The sequence below is a fragment of the Lepus europaeus genome, chromosome 15 (assembly GCF_033115175.1).
Source record: "Lepus europaeus isolate LE1 chromosome 15, mLepTim1.pri, whole genome shotgun sequence".
Lineage (NCBI taxonomy): Eukaryota > Metazoa > Chordata > Mammalia > Lagomorpha > Leporidae > Lepus > Lepus europaeus.
Genome location: NC_084841.1, coordinates 40,462,946 through 40,482,495, shown reverse-complemented (window position 1 = coordinate 40,482,495; position 19,550 = coordinate 40,462,946). Strand labels below are relative to the sequence as shown.

Here is a 19,550-nt window from a genome sequence, read left to right as displayed (position 1 = left end):
TCTCCCTCTCTCTTTCAAACAATAAATCTTTAAAAATTTTTGATGTTTATAACCATAATCCTACAATTGATGTTTTCTTGTATTTGAATGGATTAAAATCCCAATGCCAGTGTCTTGTTTGTACCATTAATGTCTTATTACTGTTACTTGATTACTCCAGAGTGAATTTTTTTCTAAGAATTTTGTAAGAAGGGTTCTTGAGTATCGCATTAAAAAAGATTTATTTTGAAAATCAGAGAGAGATTTTTCATCCACTCATTCACTGCTCAGATGGCCGGGATGGCCGAAGGAGCTTCATTCAGGTCCCCCACGTGGGTGTGGGGGCTCAAAGCACTTGGGCCATCTTCCACTGCCCTTCCCAGGCGCATTAGTAGGGAGCTGGATCGGAAGTGGAGCGGCCCACATGCAATATAGCATTGCAGGCGGGCAGCTCTACTCACTATGCCACACGCGAGCCTTGAATATTGCATTTTTTTTAGTTTGTGCGGGTTTGATACTATCAAGCTCTGGCCTTTATAAACACCAGTTCGGTTGTTTATAACATGTTGGGTGATGTTTTTGTTTTCAGCTACTGGTTTAACGTTACCAGACTGCCTGTTGGTGTTAAGGGACCCCTGTCAATCTTTCCCGCTGAGGGCTGCCACCTGGTTACCTGCAGCCTCCTTCCCCACAGACCCCTTCCCTTCGGGAGGCACACCTGTCTTGTCAACTCTGTGCTTCGGTGACCTCACTATGCTGTGTCTCAGTCCTGTGGCTGGCTCCAGCAAGTGAGAGGCCCTACAGCCCTGCTCCCCGCCCTGGCATTTGGGGCTCCTATCCCAGCAGCGGTAGCTCCTGCGTCTCCGTCTCCGGGGTGAGCCTTCCGCACGCACACTCCCGGGGCCACTCCGTCCTCTCCCCTCCCGCCTCTACACTTGGCATCCGACGTTACCATCACGGCTTAGGACCCTCGCCTGGGTAGAAGCAGGAGCTCCAAGGGCTGGAACGCCCAATTTACACCCCGGTAACTACCGGAGGAGTAGCCTGTGAGGCACCGAGCAGCCAACAACTAGGGAACGCCTAGATTTGACGCCGGTGGAAGGCTCTGATGAGGCGAACGGCGTCTTTAAGGACCGCTAATCCTAAACCGGATGGCAACGCAGCTAAAGGAAGCCTACAGGTGTGCGAGCGGAGGAGCCTGAACGCTTCTGCTGAACTCCCAGCGACACCGTCATAATGCAGGCGGCAGGTGTCCAGGGGAGGCCGGAGCCCGTCGTGGGAGCGCCACGGCCTCCCTCCTGGAGTCAAGGGCTCAGTCCTTTTTCCGTTTCCGCACTTAGGAGTTCGCAGTCACCCTCGCTCCCTAACTGGGGGGGAAAACTGAACTGTCCCTCAGAGCTGCAGCGTCCGGAGCCGAGCGGCGCGGCATAATGCGCGTCGCGGGGGGGGGGGGGGGGGCGGTGCTGCCTGGAGTTTATTGTGCGCATGCTCCGCACGGGCACGCGGTGGGTGGGGCTTGCTGTCGTGCTGCGCCTGCGCTCTGCGCCGGCGCGGGGCCTGCCCATCGGCCTCTGCGCCTGTCAGTCAGTCCCGGGGTCCTCGGAGCGATGGTGCAGCGGTGCCAGGTAAGGTTGGGGCGTGTGCGGGCGAGCGCGGGTGCGGGTCCTTCTAGGTCGGGTCTGCGCTGCTCTGCCCTCCGCAGGCGGGGCAGTGGGCCCTTAGACTGTCTCCCCGAACCCCGCCACCGCACGCTCGCACGCCGTGATGGCCCCTGCTGACCTTGGGGCTCTGCCCTGTCCGCCCCTAGCAAGTCAGGTTCATTCCGGGGCCTTTCGTGTCGGGGCCACCGGGTCGAGGGCCGGCTGGTTTCCGAAAGTGCTTTGACTTTTTTTGGGGGGGCTCCCTTTTCTCAAATTAGTTGTTTGGATGAAGATCTAATTGTATTTTTAAAAACTTACTTAAGAATGCTTATAAATAAATGTGCTTCACCTGTGGACTTACTGAAACCCTTGATTATCCACAAAGCTGTGGTTATTTCGTGGCGGGTAAGTTGTTCGAGTGGCAGGTGGGCTCTTTTGCTGGGTTGGGTCCCTAAGACACGACATCGATGGCACAGGTTTGCCCTGGGAAATACCAGTTTATCCTGTATTTCTAACCTACTTGCTTGTATCAGTGTCAGGTTTTGTGTATTGCATAACTCAGACCTCAGCGGCTGCAATGTAGACGGGAATCAAAGGTTATTTGAAAACCCAGAAAACAGTTCTTTTGCTGACTTGGTCATTTATTGGATTAATTCTCTCTTGAGTCACATGTTCACTGCTTCAGTGTTTATGAAAACTGTGTAGCCTTTGTTAAAGTTTTCTAGAAGATACACCTAAGGTCGCAAATAAGGCACACATAGGTTTGTAAATCTGAAAAGCATCCAGAAATCAGTTTGAATTGTTCTTAAAGACTTTTTTCCCCAAGATTGTAACTTGAGTATGTACTGAATGGAGGGGAGCAATTTGATTTTCGCTAGGTTATAATATTTGTCTTTAATTAAAATAATGCGGGGACAGTCATGAAGTGACTGTTCCTGTTTCTGTCTTTTTCAGGTTGAAGTATTGTATTTTGCAAAGAGTGCTGAAATAGCAGGAGTTCGTTCCGAGACCATTTCTGTGCCCCAAGAAATAAAAGCATCGCAGCTGTGGAAAGAGATAGAAGCTCGACATCCTGGGTAGCTAACATTTTGTAGCGTATGATTAACGATTTTAATATTTTGAAAATGTCTTCAAAAAGTTAATAAAGGTTCATTTTTGTTTGCTTAATGTCAAAAAGAGTGTGTGCATGTTTCTGGAATAGAAATTTGTACGGTTAAAAGAAAATAAGCTAAAGCAAACCCTAGATGCTGCTAGATTTGAGTTTTGACAATATTTGATTTTTTTTCTAATTCTTTAAAAGCGATGGTTTTACTGCTGTCATTCCTACTTCAAGTCCTTGTTGAAACAAAAGATAAAAGTGACTCATTTGAGGGTGTTAGGGAATATTAGTGTTGTGTAAGTCTGTGTTGGATGTTTAAAAGATTTCACGATGTGTATTGGAAAGGAACCTATGAGTACTCCTGGATTGCGTGTATTTTTAAAATTATTTATTTGAAAGGCAGAGACAGCCTCCTGTCAGCTGGTTCATTCCTCAGATGCCCACAGGAACCGGCGCTGGGACAGGCTGAAGCCAGGAGCCAGGAAGTCAATCGGGGTCTCCCATGTAGGTGGCAGGGACCCAAACACTTAGGCCGTCACCTGCTTCCTTCCATGGTTCACCTCAGCAAGGAAGCTGCGATCTGAGTGGGGCTGGCAGGCACTGAGGTGCTCTGATATGGGTACAGGTGTCCTGAATGGTGTCTTTAACAGTTACCACCAACACATGCCCCAGTTTCATCTTTTGTTCTGAAACATGGTGGGGCTTCTGTTCAGTTTTACCTTTAACCTACCCTCAGGGAGACAACTGCTATTGCAGGAAATTTCCTAGCTCTACTTAGTGTGATGGAAGATTCCTGAAAAGGCAAGGTAGTGATTAAGAAATTTTTCTTTACTTTTGATCTGATTGAAATGGTGCTTCCAGTCTTGTGTTTGTTGCTATTTTCATTCCCCAAGATACACAGCATGCGATGAAGAGATGTGAATGGTTGAATGTGTTCTTTGCAGTGAATGGGTACGTTCTTAAGTGGGTATGTCTTTTATCCAAATGAAGAGATTTGATGTGGATCACAGTGTGGATACCTCTCATCTTTTTTTCCCTTCAGGTTGGCTGATGTTAGAAATCAGGTGATATTTGCTGTTCGTCAAGAATATGTCGAGCTTGGAGATCAGCTCCTCCGGCTTCAGCCCGGAGACGAAATTGCTGTTATCCCCCCCATTAGTGGAGGCTAGTGCATTTAAGCCATGTAGGTATGTGCAATTTGTCTTTTTCAGTCTTGTGCAGAAGAATACATAGATTATACGCTCTGTTTGTTTTGCTGTTACCGTGTATTCTTAACGAATCGGCCTATCCCAGCTTCTTGATTGATGTGTCAACTCTGGGTGCAGGCAGACGTGATACCTCCCTACCACGGCTGAGTCCATTTTGTTCTAAGCAGTGTAACTTAATAGCAGTTTGTTACAGCTGATGTGAATCTGGGGAACATGTCCTGTGGATAAGAACTTTGAAGCTGGTGAGCAAACCAGAAGGCGAAGTTTGGGGCTGAGGAACAAACAAGAAAGCAAATTTTTTTTTTTTTTTTTTTTTTTTTTTTTTACAGGCAGAGTGGACAGTGAGAGAGAGACAGAGAGAAAGGTCTTCCTTTTGCCGTTGGTTCACCCTCCAAGGGCCGCCGCGGTAGGCGCACTGCGGCCAGCACACCGCGCTGATCCGATGGCAGGAGCCAGGTGCTTCTCCTGGTCTCCCATGGGGTGCAGGGCCCAAGCACTTGGGCCATCCTCCACTGCACTCCCTGGCCACAGCAGAGAGCTGGCCTGGAAGAGGGGCAACCGGGACAGGATCGGTGCCCCGACCGGGACTAGAACCCGGTGTGCCGGCGCCGCATGGTGGAGGATTAGCCTAGTGAGCCGCGGCGCCGGCTGAGAAAGCAAATTTTTAAAGCAAAGTTTTATTGAAGTGAACAGAGACAGCTCTTGCAGCCACGTGGCTTAGCAAGAGGGAGCTTTTAAAACAGAAAGGCCTTGTTGAGAAGAACCGGGAGAAGACTGCTGGGAAGCTGCACGTGGTTTTTCTCAGGAAACAAACAAACAGGCTATTGAAAGAAAGTGATCTGGTGGTTCTATGCCCTCTGCAAAATTTGTGTAAGGTACTTTAAGGGAGTGAGCTCATTCTGCCTAATCTGCCATTCCTCAGTCTGTGGTCCCAGGTGTTGTCTGTGGGTTAGCCAGGCTCCCCTACCTTGCTCTTCATGGCCTTGTGTTCCTTAGTTTAGAATCACAGGTTTTTCTCTTATTCTGTTAATTTGTGGTCTCCAGACTTTTGCTTTGTAAGTTCCCCATTTAGTTTTTGCAAAGCGTATCTTAAGGGCATGCTTTTGTGTTGTTTACTAACCAGAAGCTGCTCTTCTGACCCTGGAGCACCCCCGCCCCCACCACCCATACTTGGCTGTCTGCCCAAGTCTAACCTAACCTAGCTTGCTTTCTCCTGCCTATACCAAGTTTGATTTGTCTGTTGTTTTCACTTGACATAGTTTATTAAGATTTTATTTGTCAGGCACAGTGCTAGGCTGTGGAATATTAATATCCATATATTTCAAGTAGGAAAACTGAAAATCAGAGAAGCTACAGTTGCCTTTGAACACATAGCTAGAAAGCATAGAGCCAACATTTGAACTTGAGCTCATTGTTGGGCTCTCTGTGTACTTTCAAACAGACATATACATGAATAGTAAGCAATAGCTCTTTTGGGCACTGAAAACTATAGAAAAATTGCACAGCTAGAAAGTCCGAGAAATAAATTTAACCAATGTCCTGATATATTAACTATACCTCTGTTGCAGATAGCTATATGAACTGTGCCATCTTTTCAGGCAAATTAATCCATATCTGAGTAGGATAGTAGGTAGAAACATTATCCAGTGTGGTCTGGAGAGATCTTGCTTTACTTAAGTAGAGACGTCAGTATATGTCAACTGAAGAATAAGTAATGTAGGAATTAATAGTCACCTGTGATTAAAAACTAGTAAATTAGGAATGAAAGAAAACTTTGATAGTTTTTATCCAAAATGAAGAGTAAACAGCATAGTCAATGGCAGAACCTTGATTCCATTAAAGAAAGGAATTAGCCAGGATTCTTTTTAATTTTTTTTTTCTCCCATTTTCCCCTCGCACTACTAAAGGGCAATGAAAAATGAAGAATTGACATAGAAAGTTACCCAACATATCAGCACTTAGGGATCTTTCTCAGGACCTGCTATCTGGAAATAATAGAACTCCTTGCAGATATGTATCACAACTTTGGGGGGAATTTATTAAAAACACAGTGAGCTGTTATTAAAGGGGCGGGTGTGTCTGTGATGATTACAGCTGTTCTTTGGGAAGATTAGGAAGACTACTCAGCAGCAGCGCCTGTTAACTGTGTTTGACACGGTTTGTGTTACGGGATTTTAGAACCAGCCAGCTTAGTTTTCATTGTAGAACCAGAAGTCATGGGAGCTCAAGAGGGTTTAGAGCTAACAGGGTTACCTATATCTTGTTTCAGGGAAAAGAGGAGGAAGCAGCTCAGGTGGCACGGATGCACAGTAGGTGAAAAGTCCTGGTGTCTGTGAAAAATGGTGCTTTTCTTTTCAGTAGTTGGAAGGAAGTAGGGACTAGAACGTTGGATCTGTTTAGAATTCTTTGTTGGAATTTCAGCATCTTGAGCGAGCCCTTGACTTCTCTGAGCCCTTTTTTTCTCATTTTAATTTTTCTTAAAGATTTTATTTACTCGAGGGGTAGAGTTTCAGAGGGAGAGACAGAGAGAAAGGTCTTCCTTCTGTTGGTTCACTCCCCAGATGGCCATAACAGCTGGAGCTGTGCTGATCCGAAGCCAGGAGCCAGGTGCTTCTTCCTGGTCTCCCACGTGGCAGGGGCCCAAGGACTTGGGCCATCTTCTGCTTTCCCAGGCCGCAGCAGAGAGCTGGATTGGAAGAGGAGCAGCCAGGACTAGAACCGGTGCCCAGGCGGAGGATTAACCTACTGTGCCACGGCACCGGCTCAGAGCCTGTGCTCTTGATCCTTGGTCTGTGTCTAGAGTCTGGGATTAGTCTCTGGCCCTTAGTGAGTATGTAATAATAGCCCTTGGTGAGTGTGTAATAATGTCCAATGAGTTGAGAAATGCATGGCAAAGGACTTTGCATAACCCCTGGTGAATAGATGGTGCAGTTCATTTTGTTATTTCCTGAGTTAGCTGGGATTGGGCCAGGCTTTGAAAGGAACTTAGTTCCAGTAGAATCACCTTCACCTCTGTTTTCTTCCTTTCCTTTTTGGATAAAGGAAAGGCACTGTAGGGGTGGTGTCTAGTAACAGTGATTAGAAGTGATGTGTGTATAGATGAAGATGGTGCTTGCACAGCTGTGTCATGATGGGAGATATGAGTGGCAATTACAGAATCTGGAATAAACTGGCATTTCAGATAAGATTACAGTTTAGTGATCATGTCAGTGGCAAATTTCTTTTTATTTCGTACCTGATTCATTAGGGATATTTATAAATATATTGAGCTTTGTTAAAATTCTGTACTGATTTTTATCATTCAGGTTAATCATGCCTCCTAACACATCTGATGTACAAAAAAATGTAGATTGAAACAGCCTAGAAGTTGAATGTTTTGCCCTAGTGTTAACATTAACTAATGTTAACATTTATTAAAATTAACTAGTGTTTATTAACATTAACTAGTGTTAACATTTATTAAAATCTTATTTTTAGGAAAGATATGGATGATGTTGAAGAGAAACCTAAGGATATAATAAAATTCACTGCTGAGAAACTTTCCGTGGATGAGGTCTCGCAGTTGGTGATTTCTCCACCCTGTGGTGCAGTGTCCCTGTTTGTAGGTGAGTTGTAATTTTCACAGCATCAATTGGCTCCACTGGATGGTAGAAATGAGCAGGTGCTTCTCATGTTCAATGTTGATAGAGGTTTGACCATCAGTAAATCTCCATTGCTCATGAAAGCGAGTAGAATTTTTTTAGTTCTTTTGTTTTAGTAACCTTCAAATTAACCTTTGTTAAATTACAAGGTATAAAGAGTAGGATAAGTCATGGCTAGCAGAGAGAATTCTGGTATTTTCCAAATTTTAAGGGAAAAATATACATAATGATAGTCCTTTATTTTTCTTTAAGTATCAAATGCAACTGTTGGAAAAGGGACTGTTATCTGTCACCTGAATGTTTTCAGTAATCTTAATCTGTTTTATTTCCTTATCATCTTTGGGATAATTATCCTTTGCTTTTCTAATCAAGTTTCTTAAAGTAATTTTTAAATAGGTAGGCTGTTTGTTTACTCTTAAAAACGAATCCAACTTTATATAATTCTGTTTTTTGTTTTTAGGGACTACGAGAAATAACTTTGAAGGGAAGAAAGTCATTAGCTTAGAATATGAAGCTTATCTACCAATGGCAGAAAACGAGGTCAGGAAAATCTGTGGTGACATCAGGCAGAAGTGGCCAGTCACACACATAGCAGTGTTCCATCGACTCGGGTACGCTTTCCTTTATTGATTTAGAAGTGAAGTACAGTTGCTTTCCAGCTCTGTCCTAACGCGTGTCAGAATTCTGACTCTGGAATCTTTCTTGGGAATTCTCTGTCACCATGAGAGGAAAGTTTGTGATGCCTCCTAGTGCCTCTCAGGACTGCTTGTTGGGTTGTAATTTGGGGAGTGTTCCTATTTCCTTGGGTGCTGTCACCCAGTGCAGATGTGCCAAGACTTTCAGGCCCTGGGCATGAGGGCTTGTGTGAACATGAGCCAAAGTCAGTCATTGAGTCCTGCCTTTGTTGCGTTTTGTATTCTTGACTCTGTTTACAATCTGTTACAGATTATTTTTGGTGTAAATGCTTTGAAAGTCATTAAAATACTTTTTTTTGTACCACCAAAAAGAATAGAGTTCTCGGTTTTAAGAAGAAGTGAGCAATTGAGACTACATCTATCATATTGTATTATTATTTGTTCATTAGTAATTTTAGTAACCAGTAATTTTATAAATGGCTAATGTTATCTGGCCTATTAATGTTTATTTTATATTCTAAATTATGTTTTATATAATTTATATATAACTATTTATAATTTATATATATTATTTTATATTCTAAATTGCCATTTGTTGACTTCCTATCTCTAGGTATTCCTTAGCATTCTTCCTGGTTTGAATCAGTTGTTTGTTGAGTCAGTGAAAAGTTGTTTTCTTCTTGGTGCCCATCAAGCAGCTTTTGTGGATAGATGCTTAAAGTTGCTGCAATATCAACCCAGTGTCTATTTTCCTGACTGCAAATGGGATGAAGTAGTGTTTTCTAACTAAATTGGATTTTTAAGTAAATTATAGTTCTAAGAATGTCAGTGGATTTTTTTCCATGTGTGTGTCTAGCATATTTTTTAACACATAGATTCAGGGGTGATGATTTCTTTCTTCATCTTGTTAAAGCTTAGTTCCGGTGTCAGAAGCAAGCATAATCATTGCTGTGTCCTCAGCACACAGGGCTGCATCCCTTGAAGCTGTGAGCTATGCCATTGATAATTTAAAGGCCAAGGTGCCCATATGGAAAAAGGTAAGTTCAGAAAATACCTCCTTTTGCTATACGCACTTGATTTTATTCTCAAGTATTCTTAATATGATATCTACAAAGTTAGAATACTTTGTGTCCATTCCCTGACTGTAGAATCTTGTTTTCTTTATCTGTGAAATAGGATATTTATAACATATCTCCTTTGTCAGGTTTAAGCAGGGAAAATGCACGCCCCAAGGAATGCATGGCCCAGTAAGCCTCAATAAATGAAAACAAATTTCTAGTCAGGACTCTTCCAGGGGTTTGTATATGAAGTCTTATTTTTTTTTTTTTTTTAGATTTATTTATTTATTTGAAAGTTACACAGAGAGAGAAGTAGAGGCAGACAGAGAGAGAGAGAGGTCTTCCATCTGCTGGTTCACTCCCCAGTTGGCTGTAATGGCCAGAGCTGCACTGATCAGGAGCCAGGAGCCTCTTCCAGGCCTCCCACGCGGGTGCAGTGTCCCAAGGACCTGGGCCATCTTCTACTGCTTTCCCAGGCCATAGCAGGGAGCTGGATTGGAAGTGGAGTAGCTGGGTCTGGAACCAATGCAGGTGGCAGTTTTACCCACTGTGCCACAGCGCTAGCCCCTGAAGTCATTTCTCTTGAATTTGAACTTCCTTGAATTAGTCTTTCTATTAGAGATTCTTGTAAAGACTTGCTATGCCAGCAGTAGCTAGAATTGAAATTCAAGGAACAGGAATCTTTTCCTGGAAGTCTTTTATTTTTGCTGCCTTTGATAAAATACATAGTTGAGTGACTTTAATAATATTAATAGGAAATTCTGGTTTGTTTTCTGTCAATGAATCCAACTAAACAAGAGCAAGTAATTCTCTGGTTAAATAGGGCATTCCAAAGGGATGAAAAGGACCAACTCGCTAATTTCTCCCCTGGTGTAGTTACAGGAACAATAGGATTGTTCTGTATTTGCAAATGTATGTAATTACACTTCTTAGTCCAGAATTGCCCTCTGCCTGTGGCTGATAGCAAAGCTGAAGAATTAATGAACAACTCAGAAGAGGAGGGCAAAGGGCCAGATTTATAAAGGCTGGGTGGTCTCTCCTTCCCAGGAGCTTCCACCTGAGTCAGTGGATGAGGTGAGCAAGTGCAGCTCTGAACCAGAGCCTGGGAAATCTAGTGACCGCATTTTCTGAATGAAAGCTGAAACTGGTAGTTACAAGGGAATACTTTGGATAGGGCAAGTCAGAAAACTCTACCTGAACTCAGATATGTGGTGGTTTTGCTGTGAACAGTCTGCCCCGAGTTTTTCTGGTAGGCCATGCTGTGGGCCCTAGAAGAGGGAGAGCTAGGAAGGGCATTCCAGAATGAGCTTCAAGCCAAGGCAGCAAGAACAGCTGCTTCTACCTGTCTTTACCAGAAAGAAAGCAGATGAGGGGTGGCCCCAGAAAACAAGGGACACAGACAGGAGCTGGGGCAGATGCTCAGTTTTGGCTCTGAGTGGTGCACGGACTTTGCTTTTCTCGTAGAGAGTTGGGGGAAGTGCAGGTGTTCTGAGGCACATGTCCGTGAGAACCAGGAGCAGAAAGGGAACTAACCTTACCAAGCAGAACAAACACCACCCCTGTCTCAGATGGAGATGGGAGGCATTTCAGACCAAGAATTCAAAATGACTGCTTTGAGGAATCTCAGGGGATTCTGAGAGAACAGAGAAAATCAATTTGAGGAATTTTCAGAGAAATTTAACAAAGAGATTGAGACAATTCTTTAAAAATCCAACTGAAATCGTTGTGCTGAAAACTGCAGTGAATGAACTTAGACACTTGGCTTTGGGTTCCTCACCCTACAGGAAGGCAATCTCGCTACTGAGTGGGAAGAGAAACCGATAGGATCTTCCTTCTGTGAACTATCTAAAATCCTGCACTGGTTCAAGTCCCAGCCTGTGCTTTGAGATCATCTGTGACATAGGGAAGGCTGCCTAATTCACATCAGTATCCAGGTCGCACCTCTTAGAACTTCTGCAGATGGACATTTAACAACTAATGGGAATGTCCCCTCTTCCTTTGGCAAAACATATTTTGTGTCATTGGAATTGTAGTAGGCATGTTGTTAAGGAAACAGGGTTTAAAGACTTTCATCATCTACATAATCTGGCCAACAGTGTCTTGTCATGGCCCCAGATGGAATTAGGTATGTATTCCCTTCAGTGCTGTGGCTTCTTGTCATTTCTCCAATAGGTTGGGTGTCTGTCAATGAAGGGAGCATCAGTTTCTCTCTCTGCTCTCAGTGGCCTATATAAATGGTTATTGGATTGTGGAGAGAGGGGCTTATTGAAATAGATATGAGATTTATTTGATTTATACACTTAATGGTTTATTTTTAGAGACTTTTTTTTTTTTTTTTTTAGGAAATGTATGAAGAGTCATCTTCAACTTGGAAGAGAAACAAAGAATGCTTTTGGGCAAACAACGATTAATCAGTTACATTTTTTAGCGCTCTCATACTTGGGTAAAGTTTCACCATTGATTTCTCTGTGATTTTTCTCCTCCACAGATTGATAGCTCACCAAAGCTCAGTGTTTTATAAGTGTGGGGCACAAAAAGAGAGAAAAAGCTAAAAAAGTGTGTATTTAGGATGAAGGGTTACTGGGAGCTAGAGCCAAAGCAAGGACTTTAGGGAAGACAAGCAGCAGTATAAATGAGAGGGAAAGCGTCCGTGGAGGACGTCTTTCCATGACTAAGCCTAGTTGTGACCCTGCTTACACTGGGGTCTGGCAGCTGCTCATCGACCTCGTCTCAGACACAGCCTCCCCTTCAGCCTCCCATCCTGATACGTATTTTTAGAACTTAATATATTTTTTAAAATAAGCCGATAATTTTAAAAGTTTACAAATTTTCCCATTTTTAAAAATTCAGTGATAATACCTAAACTATTTCATATTCTAGAGATTTCTAGTAATTTAGAATCTTTAATCTTGACCATAATACTTGTTGCATTTTATGGTTACTAATATTGTATCAGCGTACAAATCAGCATGAAATTGTTGTAAAACTACCATCAACGTGTTTTATGTTAAAATATTAGTTGATGTCTAAAATTTGACTTCCAGAAATTGTTGTAAGGAGAGTAATATAAAGGAGATTATATGTTTATTTATTAAAGCATTTTCAGATAGTTTACTTTCTGGTTGCTTTTGCATCATGGTCCTTAGTGAAGTTATTGGTAAACAATTAAATTCTCTGCAAGATTTTTATGAAAGTAATCTAGTTTTTTACTGATCAACCTACATATTGTTAATTTGTATATAGAAGTACCATATATTTTTTTTCCAATTCTTTTCAGCTTTATTGGAAGATAATAAAGATTGTATATATTTAAGTATACAGTGTTATATTTTGATATATGAATATATTGTGAAATGATTACCGTAACTCACCTAATTAACAAACCTATTGCCTGTGTCTCTTTTATGGTGAGAATACTTAATTAGCTCTATTCTTTTAGAGCAGAATTTGAAATATATATACTTTTTAAAATAATTGGCATAATTTGGGTAGTTAGTATTATTACAAAACTATCATTACGTGTATTATGATACTTAGACTGAAGGGCTTTTTGTTTCTGCAGCAGATAAGAAATCTAGTAATGCTGCTTATTATATCTGGTGGGAACACATGTATTCAGCGGCTGTTTATTGAATGGCCATTCTATGCCAGGTATCCACCCAGTGATCTTTGTCTACTACCCTTAAATACCAGGAAGAAGATCCTGCACCGTGTCTCTGGCTGGGACCCACAGGTCAGCCACATGGACTTTAGGAATCTCTTGGTTACTTCGTACTTATTCCTTGTGAGCCAGAAAGATTCAAACTCTCCACTTATTTCCATTACTGAGGTAGGGTTGCCTGCCTGTTCTCAGCCTTACCCTCTCTACTCGATAGCCCCTCCTTTTCACTGGCCAGAAACCAATTTCTACTAGGGATGAGGGATTGGGTGTTGGACAATTGCAGTGTATCTGAAAGTTCATTATCACAGAGTGGGCCAATGAAGATAGTACTAGGATTCTATACCCAAATTGTGAATGAATGTGATGTGTGTTATATTACATATAATACTAATATAAAGTATATGTTCAGGAATTTTCTACTCAAATACTTCTTAAAAGGTCTTTATTGTAGATAATTGTTTCTATATCACACGTTGTTTGAACATGTTTTTATAGTCATGCCTTCAATTAAGTGCCTTTATTCTATGTTTGGAGCCCAGATTGTTATGCTTTACGCTTTTAAATCTCCGATGCAGAAGTTAAGAAGTTAATCTGGGGCATGCTAGAACTGGATGGCACATCCTTGAAAGGTTTTAGTGCATTGCACTAGATATAAATAGATCTTCATTAATCCTTGCAATTTTAGGAGTGGCAGATTTAATTGGTGGGTGAGATATTAAGGGGCTAGCATCACTCTGACATTCAGCCTTTTTATATATGTAACTTGGCTGCTCAGGTACTTAGAAGAGCAACCTGAAGACAGGCAAAGTCAGCCTGGAAGTAGTCTCTGGATAGTTTTGTCTTTTGGGTGTGGCATTTAGGGTTGCCATATAGTTTCAGTATTATTTGAGCAATAGTGATTAAGGCTGGACTTGAATGAACCTGGTGGAGGATTAGAAAATGGAATCCTGGGTGTATCTTGAATTCAGCCAGTTCTTCCTTACCTCACTTTCCCTTCCATAGTCGAATCCTCCATTTTATTTCTTGAGAACTATTGCCCTGGCCCACTCATCGTCCTAGTGTTCTAACCTTTCCTCTCCACTTAACCCTGCTACTCAGAAGCTTCTCATAGCTGGTCACATTGAGGACCTCAGCCTGCTCACTGTGGCCTACTGTCCTACACGCAGACTCCTGCCGTTTCCCATCTTGCTCCAGGCTCCCACTTTGCTGTGGCTTGTATGTGGCAAATTAATTTCAACCTAGGGTCTTTACCCATCCCTTTTAGATAGTCCTCACTTAACTTCCTTCACTTTGGTCATTTCCTGTTGTTTTACTGTTTTTGTTGTGGTATTCACTATTAGTTGGTGTATCACATCTACTAGTTTATTGCCATCACTAGACCGTAGACTTCATGAGACAGGGACTCTGCCGGTCACTACAGTGCCTCACCAGTGCATGAGCTTATAGTACACTCTGAAATAATTGAATACCAGTGTTCTAAACCTGATGCATGTGTAATTGCAGCACTGACAGATGTGAGATGGTGTGGCTTTGCTCCCCCCACTCCCACCCTGTGACCTCTTAAAACTACTCACCTTTGGGGCCAGTGCTGTGGTACGGCGGGTTAACACCCTGAAGTACTAGCATCCCATGTGGGCACTGGTTCGAGACCCAGCTGCTCCACTTCCATTCCAGCTCTCTGCTATGGGCTGGGAAAGCAGTGGAAGATGGCCCAAGTCTTTGGGCCCCTCCCTGCACCCACGTGGGAGATCCAAACTTCAGGTCGGTGCAGCTCCGGCCATTGTGGCCATCTAGGGAGTGAATCATCGGATGGAAGACCTCTCTTTGCAACTCTTTAAAAAAAAAAAACCAAAAACTTAAGATTTTTTTAAGAGGAAGCTTTTATGTGATGTAGTTAGATGAATCACCCAGCAGAGGGCAGTATGGACAGGGCTACACTATAGAGAGTAGACACAAAAAATTCAGTTTGGTAGCCATTTTCATTAAGGTTGGGCCCTGCTTTAATATTAAATGATTATGATAGCATGAGGGAGGCGTTTTTAAAATGATTTTACTTTTTAACAGGTACTTTGGAATAAAAATTCAATATAAAATCACAAATTAACAGAAAACGGTAGTTCTATTGCAGGTCTTCTCTGCTGTGAAAAGCAGCAGCACTGTTGTGTTTTCTCCAGCATTGCGCTTGCAGGTGAGGCACATCCCAGACATTACTGAAACCAGTTCTGCAGTGAGCTGACCCTTGTGAGCTGTTTGCTACGATTGCAATAGGAAGGCATGTGAAAGAGCACCAGATACACCGATGAGAGATATGAAGGCCGCACATTACTGCACAGCCAGGTAGAGTGGGCATTAATCTGTCCTCTATACAGCAGTGACAGGCTGTCAGCCTGATGTCAAATTTTCAGCACATTTAATCTTTTCTGAACAACATATGATTATGCCTTTGCATGTCACAGTGGTTTGGCTGCTGTAACAGACTAGATAATCTGGCTAGTTATATCTTCAGCCTCCTTGAGTCTTCATTGTGTACTGAAGCAATGTGAGTATAAGACAACTACAGTACAGTGTATGCCTTGTAAAAATCAAAACCTAGGGGCTGGCGCCGTGGCTCACTTGGTTAATCCTCCACCTGCGGCCTCAGTATCCCATATGGGCGCCGGGTTCTAGTCCCTGGTTGCTCCTTTTCCAGTCCAGCTCTCTGCTGTGGCCCAGGAGGGCAGTGGAGGATGGCCCAAGTGCTTGGGCCCCTGCACCCACGCGGGAGACCAGAAAGAAGCTCCTGGCTTTGGATCGGTGCAGCACCAGCCATAGTGGCCCTTTGGGGAGTGAACCAACGGAAGGAAGACCTTTCTCTCTCTCTGTAACTCTACCTGTCAAGTAAACATAAAAAATCAAAACCTAAAGGAAACACTTTTCAGGCTACTTTTTTTCCAAGATTTATTTAAAAGGCAGAGAAGGAGGGAGAGTGATTTCGGTCTGCTGGTTCACTCCAGAACAGATCTGGGCCAGGCTGAAGCCACATGCTCCATCCTGGCTACCCCCCCCCCCCATGCTGGGTGGCAGGGGCCCAGCTAATGGGCCATCATCCACTGCCTTCTTGTGAATGTTAGCAGCCAGGCTCTGAAATGGGACGCCAGCATTGCAAGCAGCAGCTTAACACTGTACCACAAAGCTAGCTCCCAAAACAATTTTAATGACATTTTAAAATGTAATATATAGTCATTTACAATTAAATAACTTTCCTGTTAGATCCTCATTCTTTTCTAGGAGAATAGTGACTAGTTTTATTGATTGCTATGCCAATTTGATTCTCAGAAATCAAAGGAATTGTGCAACTTGATGTACAATCATGCATACATTCCAGTTTACAGTTTTTGTGGAAAGAAAATGCAAAAACAGCAAATACAGTTATCAAAGACATGCATTGTTTGAAGGAAAAGAACTTTTTCAATTTTCTTTAAAAAATAAGCCATTCTAACAGTTTTACAATATATACACTTAGGAAACTATTTACATAATAGCTACATTTCTATTCTTTAGTTAACGTTATTTTGAACTTTAGTCTGATTAAAACGAGCATGCCTAAATGTACACAAAGAGCATAGTCCTGAGGTTTTGTATATAATTGTTATAAGTGTGCAAGTAAAATATTAGAGATGGGTCAAGGAGCTCAATTAAAGGAATCCTGCCTTCCATTTATGTCAGTTTATAACATCAGGATAAATACATCAAATTATGCCTTTATAATTTTTAGGATAATCACTTGATTGACCATTATAAATTGGTTTTGTCCTTTTCAGTTACTTTCACTGTTCTGTTTGCTAAAATGAAAACACAAAATTACAAGTTTCTTCATCAAGCTACTTGACTATATTCCTGTCTTACAAGGTTTGTGTGGTAGCCATGTGTGAAAAAACTCAATTTTTAATCATATTCCATAGACTTTTACCATTTATGAAATGGAAATTTTAACTTGCTCTCTTTTAAGCCTGGTACTCTACTTTTCAAACAAAAATGTTACTGAACAGGAGCACATAACTTTTTTTCCAAATGATATTTTCCCCTCTGAATTTCTTGGGTGACTATTTACCTTTGCTTAAAATTACTTGAGAAATACTCCTGACCCAAGAGTCCGTTGGTAATGCCTGCAGACATTTTTCAATTGTCATTTGACTGCGGGAGGAAGAACTGCCCTACAGTGGTAGGTGGAGGCCAGAGTTGGTGCTAAACATCCAATAAGGCACAGGAAAGCCCCAGCACCCACACACAAACAAGAAAACCATCACATCTGAAGTGATGATGGTACCAAGGTTGAGAAAGCCTACCCCAGTATGGTCAGGGGTGTAGAGAAGTGGCTAGGCTAATTTTTTTTAGTGTATAATAATCCTACTCCTGCATGGAAATATGCAATGGAGGCTAATATTGTAAACCAAGGAACTACAGAGCTTTAGCTAGCCATGTGACCTTTGTTTAGTGCTTATCTAAGAAGGTAAACTAATAAAAAGGGATGATATACTCTTTATATGCATATTAATTTTCCAATGAGCAATATACAAAGATACTTCAAAAAGTTTGGAAAATGGAATTAAAAGGTGGTTATTTTGGTGTAGCATTGAAATCCTTAGTTTTTATAATATGCATTTTCCATGAACTTTCAGAAGGCCCCTTGTATACATTAGCTACATGGTTTATTAAATATTCAACTTAATTTCTCCATTAAAAAAAAAAAATCTTGGAATGAAACAGTGAATCCACACAGCTGCTAGAACAATTGGGCTTTGGCACAACCAGCTAGAGAATACCGAGCTGTTTTTGCTATAAACCCTTGACATTTTATGGCTAATTGATATCTTTTAAATTCTTGTTTGCCTTGCTTTGTCAAATACAAAGTAAATCATTAAACTGTCCAGATAGCTGTGGGCTGCCAACATGGGCCAGGCCCAGGAGGGCAGTCAGAGCCATCCACATGCAAACAGGCAAAGACCTGCTTTCCTCTGACCTCTTTCCAAGTCAGATTTTTGAAGACTGTTTATATTCTAGGAAATCCAGATCATAGATTTTTTTTTTAAGTGCTGCTTAACTCCAGTCCAGCCTTCCCAGTTTATGATGAGGACCCTAAGGTTTTTAGAGACCAAGGGCTTGTTCAAGGTTTAGGTATGCAGCGTCTGACAACAGTCACCATAGCCCTTGCCCTCCACGTCACCCTGGCACAAACTAGGAACATTTGGGCTCAGATAAAGAGGAAATGAAAAGCAAAAAGCAGAAATGGGTAGTGGTTCCCAAGACGCATTCCATTCGCATCTTAATGACTGAAGGGACTGTTAAAATGCTCCTTTTTAAGCCTCGTCCCACAGTGAACAAGTTAGAATCTTGGGAGTTGGGGCGAAAGAAATTACCTTTTGAACACACCTGCCCATTTGCAGTTCACTCCTCTGGGAGGAAGCACAGGTACACCTGCTAATTTGGTGGTTTCCTAGGCTCCTTCCACAACTTCCTGCAAATTCACAAGATGTTTTACACTGCCAGAAATTCCAACATTTGGGCATTTCCTCAGGCTAATTTTTCTTATTTACTAATATATGAAAATAGCTCCCTTGAGGGTACATAGTTCATATACAGTAGTTCACAAAGGTATGTGAACAAACATGACTTTACGGAAGACCCCCCACCCCCCGCCGCCCCCAAACACCAGGGGGAGGAGGAGGATTGGATGAGGGGTAAATGCAGGTGGATGGCTTCGGACCCTAGAGAGGAAGCCAGGCTGTGATGGCTACTTTAGTGTGGGGGTACCTGCGGGTGAGAGGCTGCCAGGGAAATTACCCATCTTTCAAAAATCCCCCGAGTCTCTTCCTGCCAGCTAACTGAGGCCTGAAAGAGAAAAGAACTTCCTTCCTTCCTTGTCTGGCATAGGCTGGGCTTCCAGAAGGCGGAGTGTTATCCTAACTGTTCTTATATGGGTGTTAAGCAGTATTTTGTGCCTTGGCTTCTAAACTGCCCCATCCTCCAGCTTAGAGGAGAGCATGCTCTTAACCTCCGCTGGGTTAGTCAGGCAGGTTTTAACAAAGGTAGCAAGGTAGGACTTGGAAGAGGCAGCTGTGGGCTGAAAGAAAACAGCAAATTTTACCTCGCTTATAAATAAAATCACTGTTGCAGCAACCTCAGAGCAGCAGCCTGACTTTAAAGACACCCTGTGTTGTTTTTTCCCCCTCTTGGTAACATCAGTATTTATAATTTTGTGTATCTGTGGAAGTAACCAGTATATGATGTAGATCATAGATAATATCTAGTATATTTAATAAATACTTATAATTATGTAAGTGAATGTGATAGTATATGTGTATGTATACACATACACATATTATATATATACACACATACACATATACTGTGTACTTCCACTTTTATAAGAGCATTCCTGCCCTTTCCCCCACTCCTCCCTAAGTCTGAGAAAGTCTGTTTTTCTTTAGGACTTGTCATGCCGGGAAGCCTTTCATGTTCCTGACATAACACATTAGAAGGTAATCTTTGGACCAGCCAGCTTAAAGATGCCCCCCCCCCCCAAAATAAATCTTATACCTGTACCCCACCCCACATACAATTTCTACATTCCAATCTGACCAGCAGTTTTT

The 19,550-nt window shown here is 42.2% G+C and overlaps 1 protein-coding gene across 4 annotated transcripts; it reads left to right on the top strand.

The window, feature by feature from the left end:
• The first annotated feature begins 1,528 nt into the window (after positions 1-1,528).
• Positions 1,529-19,502, top strand: MOCS2 (molybdenum cofactor synthesis 2). Of its 4 annotated transcripts, XM_062211858.1 has the most exons (8): positions 1,529-1,604; positions 2,538-2,695; positions 3,761-3,905; positions 7,404-7,531; positions 8,028-8,178; positions 9,116-9,239; positions 11,603-11,703; positions 12,954-19,363. In XM_062211858.1, exons 3-7 carry the CDS (start codon positions 3,808-3,810, stop codon positions 11,669-11,671), a joined length of 570 nt encoding a protein of 189 aa, XP_062067842.1. In that variant the 5' UTR covers positions 1,529-1,604; positions 2,538-2,695; positions 3,761-3,807; the 3' UTR covers positions 11,672-11,703; positions 12,954-19,363. The 4 variants fall into 4 exon arrangements, with proteins under 4 accessions (XP_062067842.1, XP_062067843.1, XP_062067841.1 ...); XM_062211859.1 differs by lacking the exons at positions 11,603-11,703; positions 12,954-19,363 and adding an exon at positions 19,389-19,502; XM_062211857.1 differs by lacking the exon at positions 12,954-19,363 and having other exon boundaries at positions 11,603-11,886.
• The last annotated feature ends 48 nt before the right edge of the window (positions 19,503-19,550 follow it).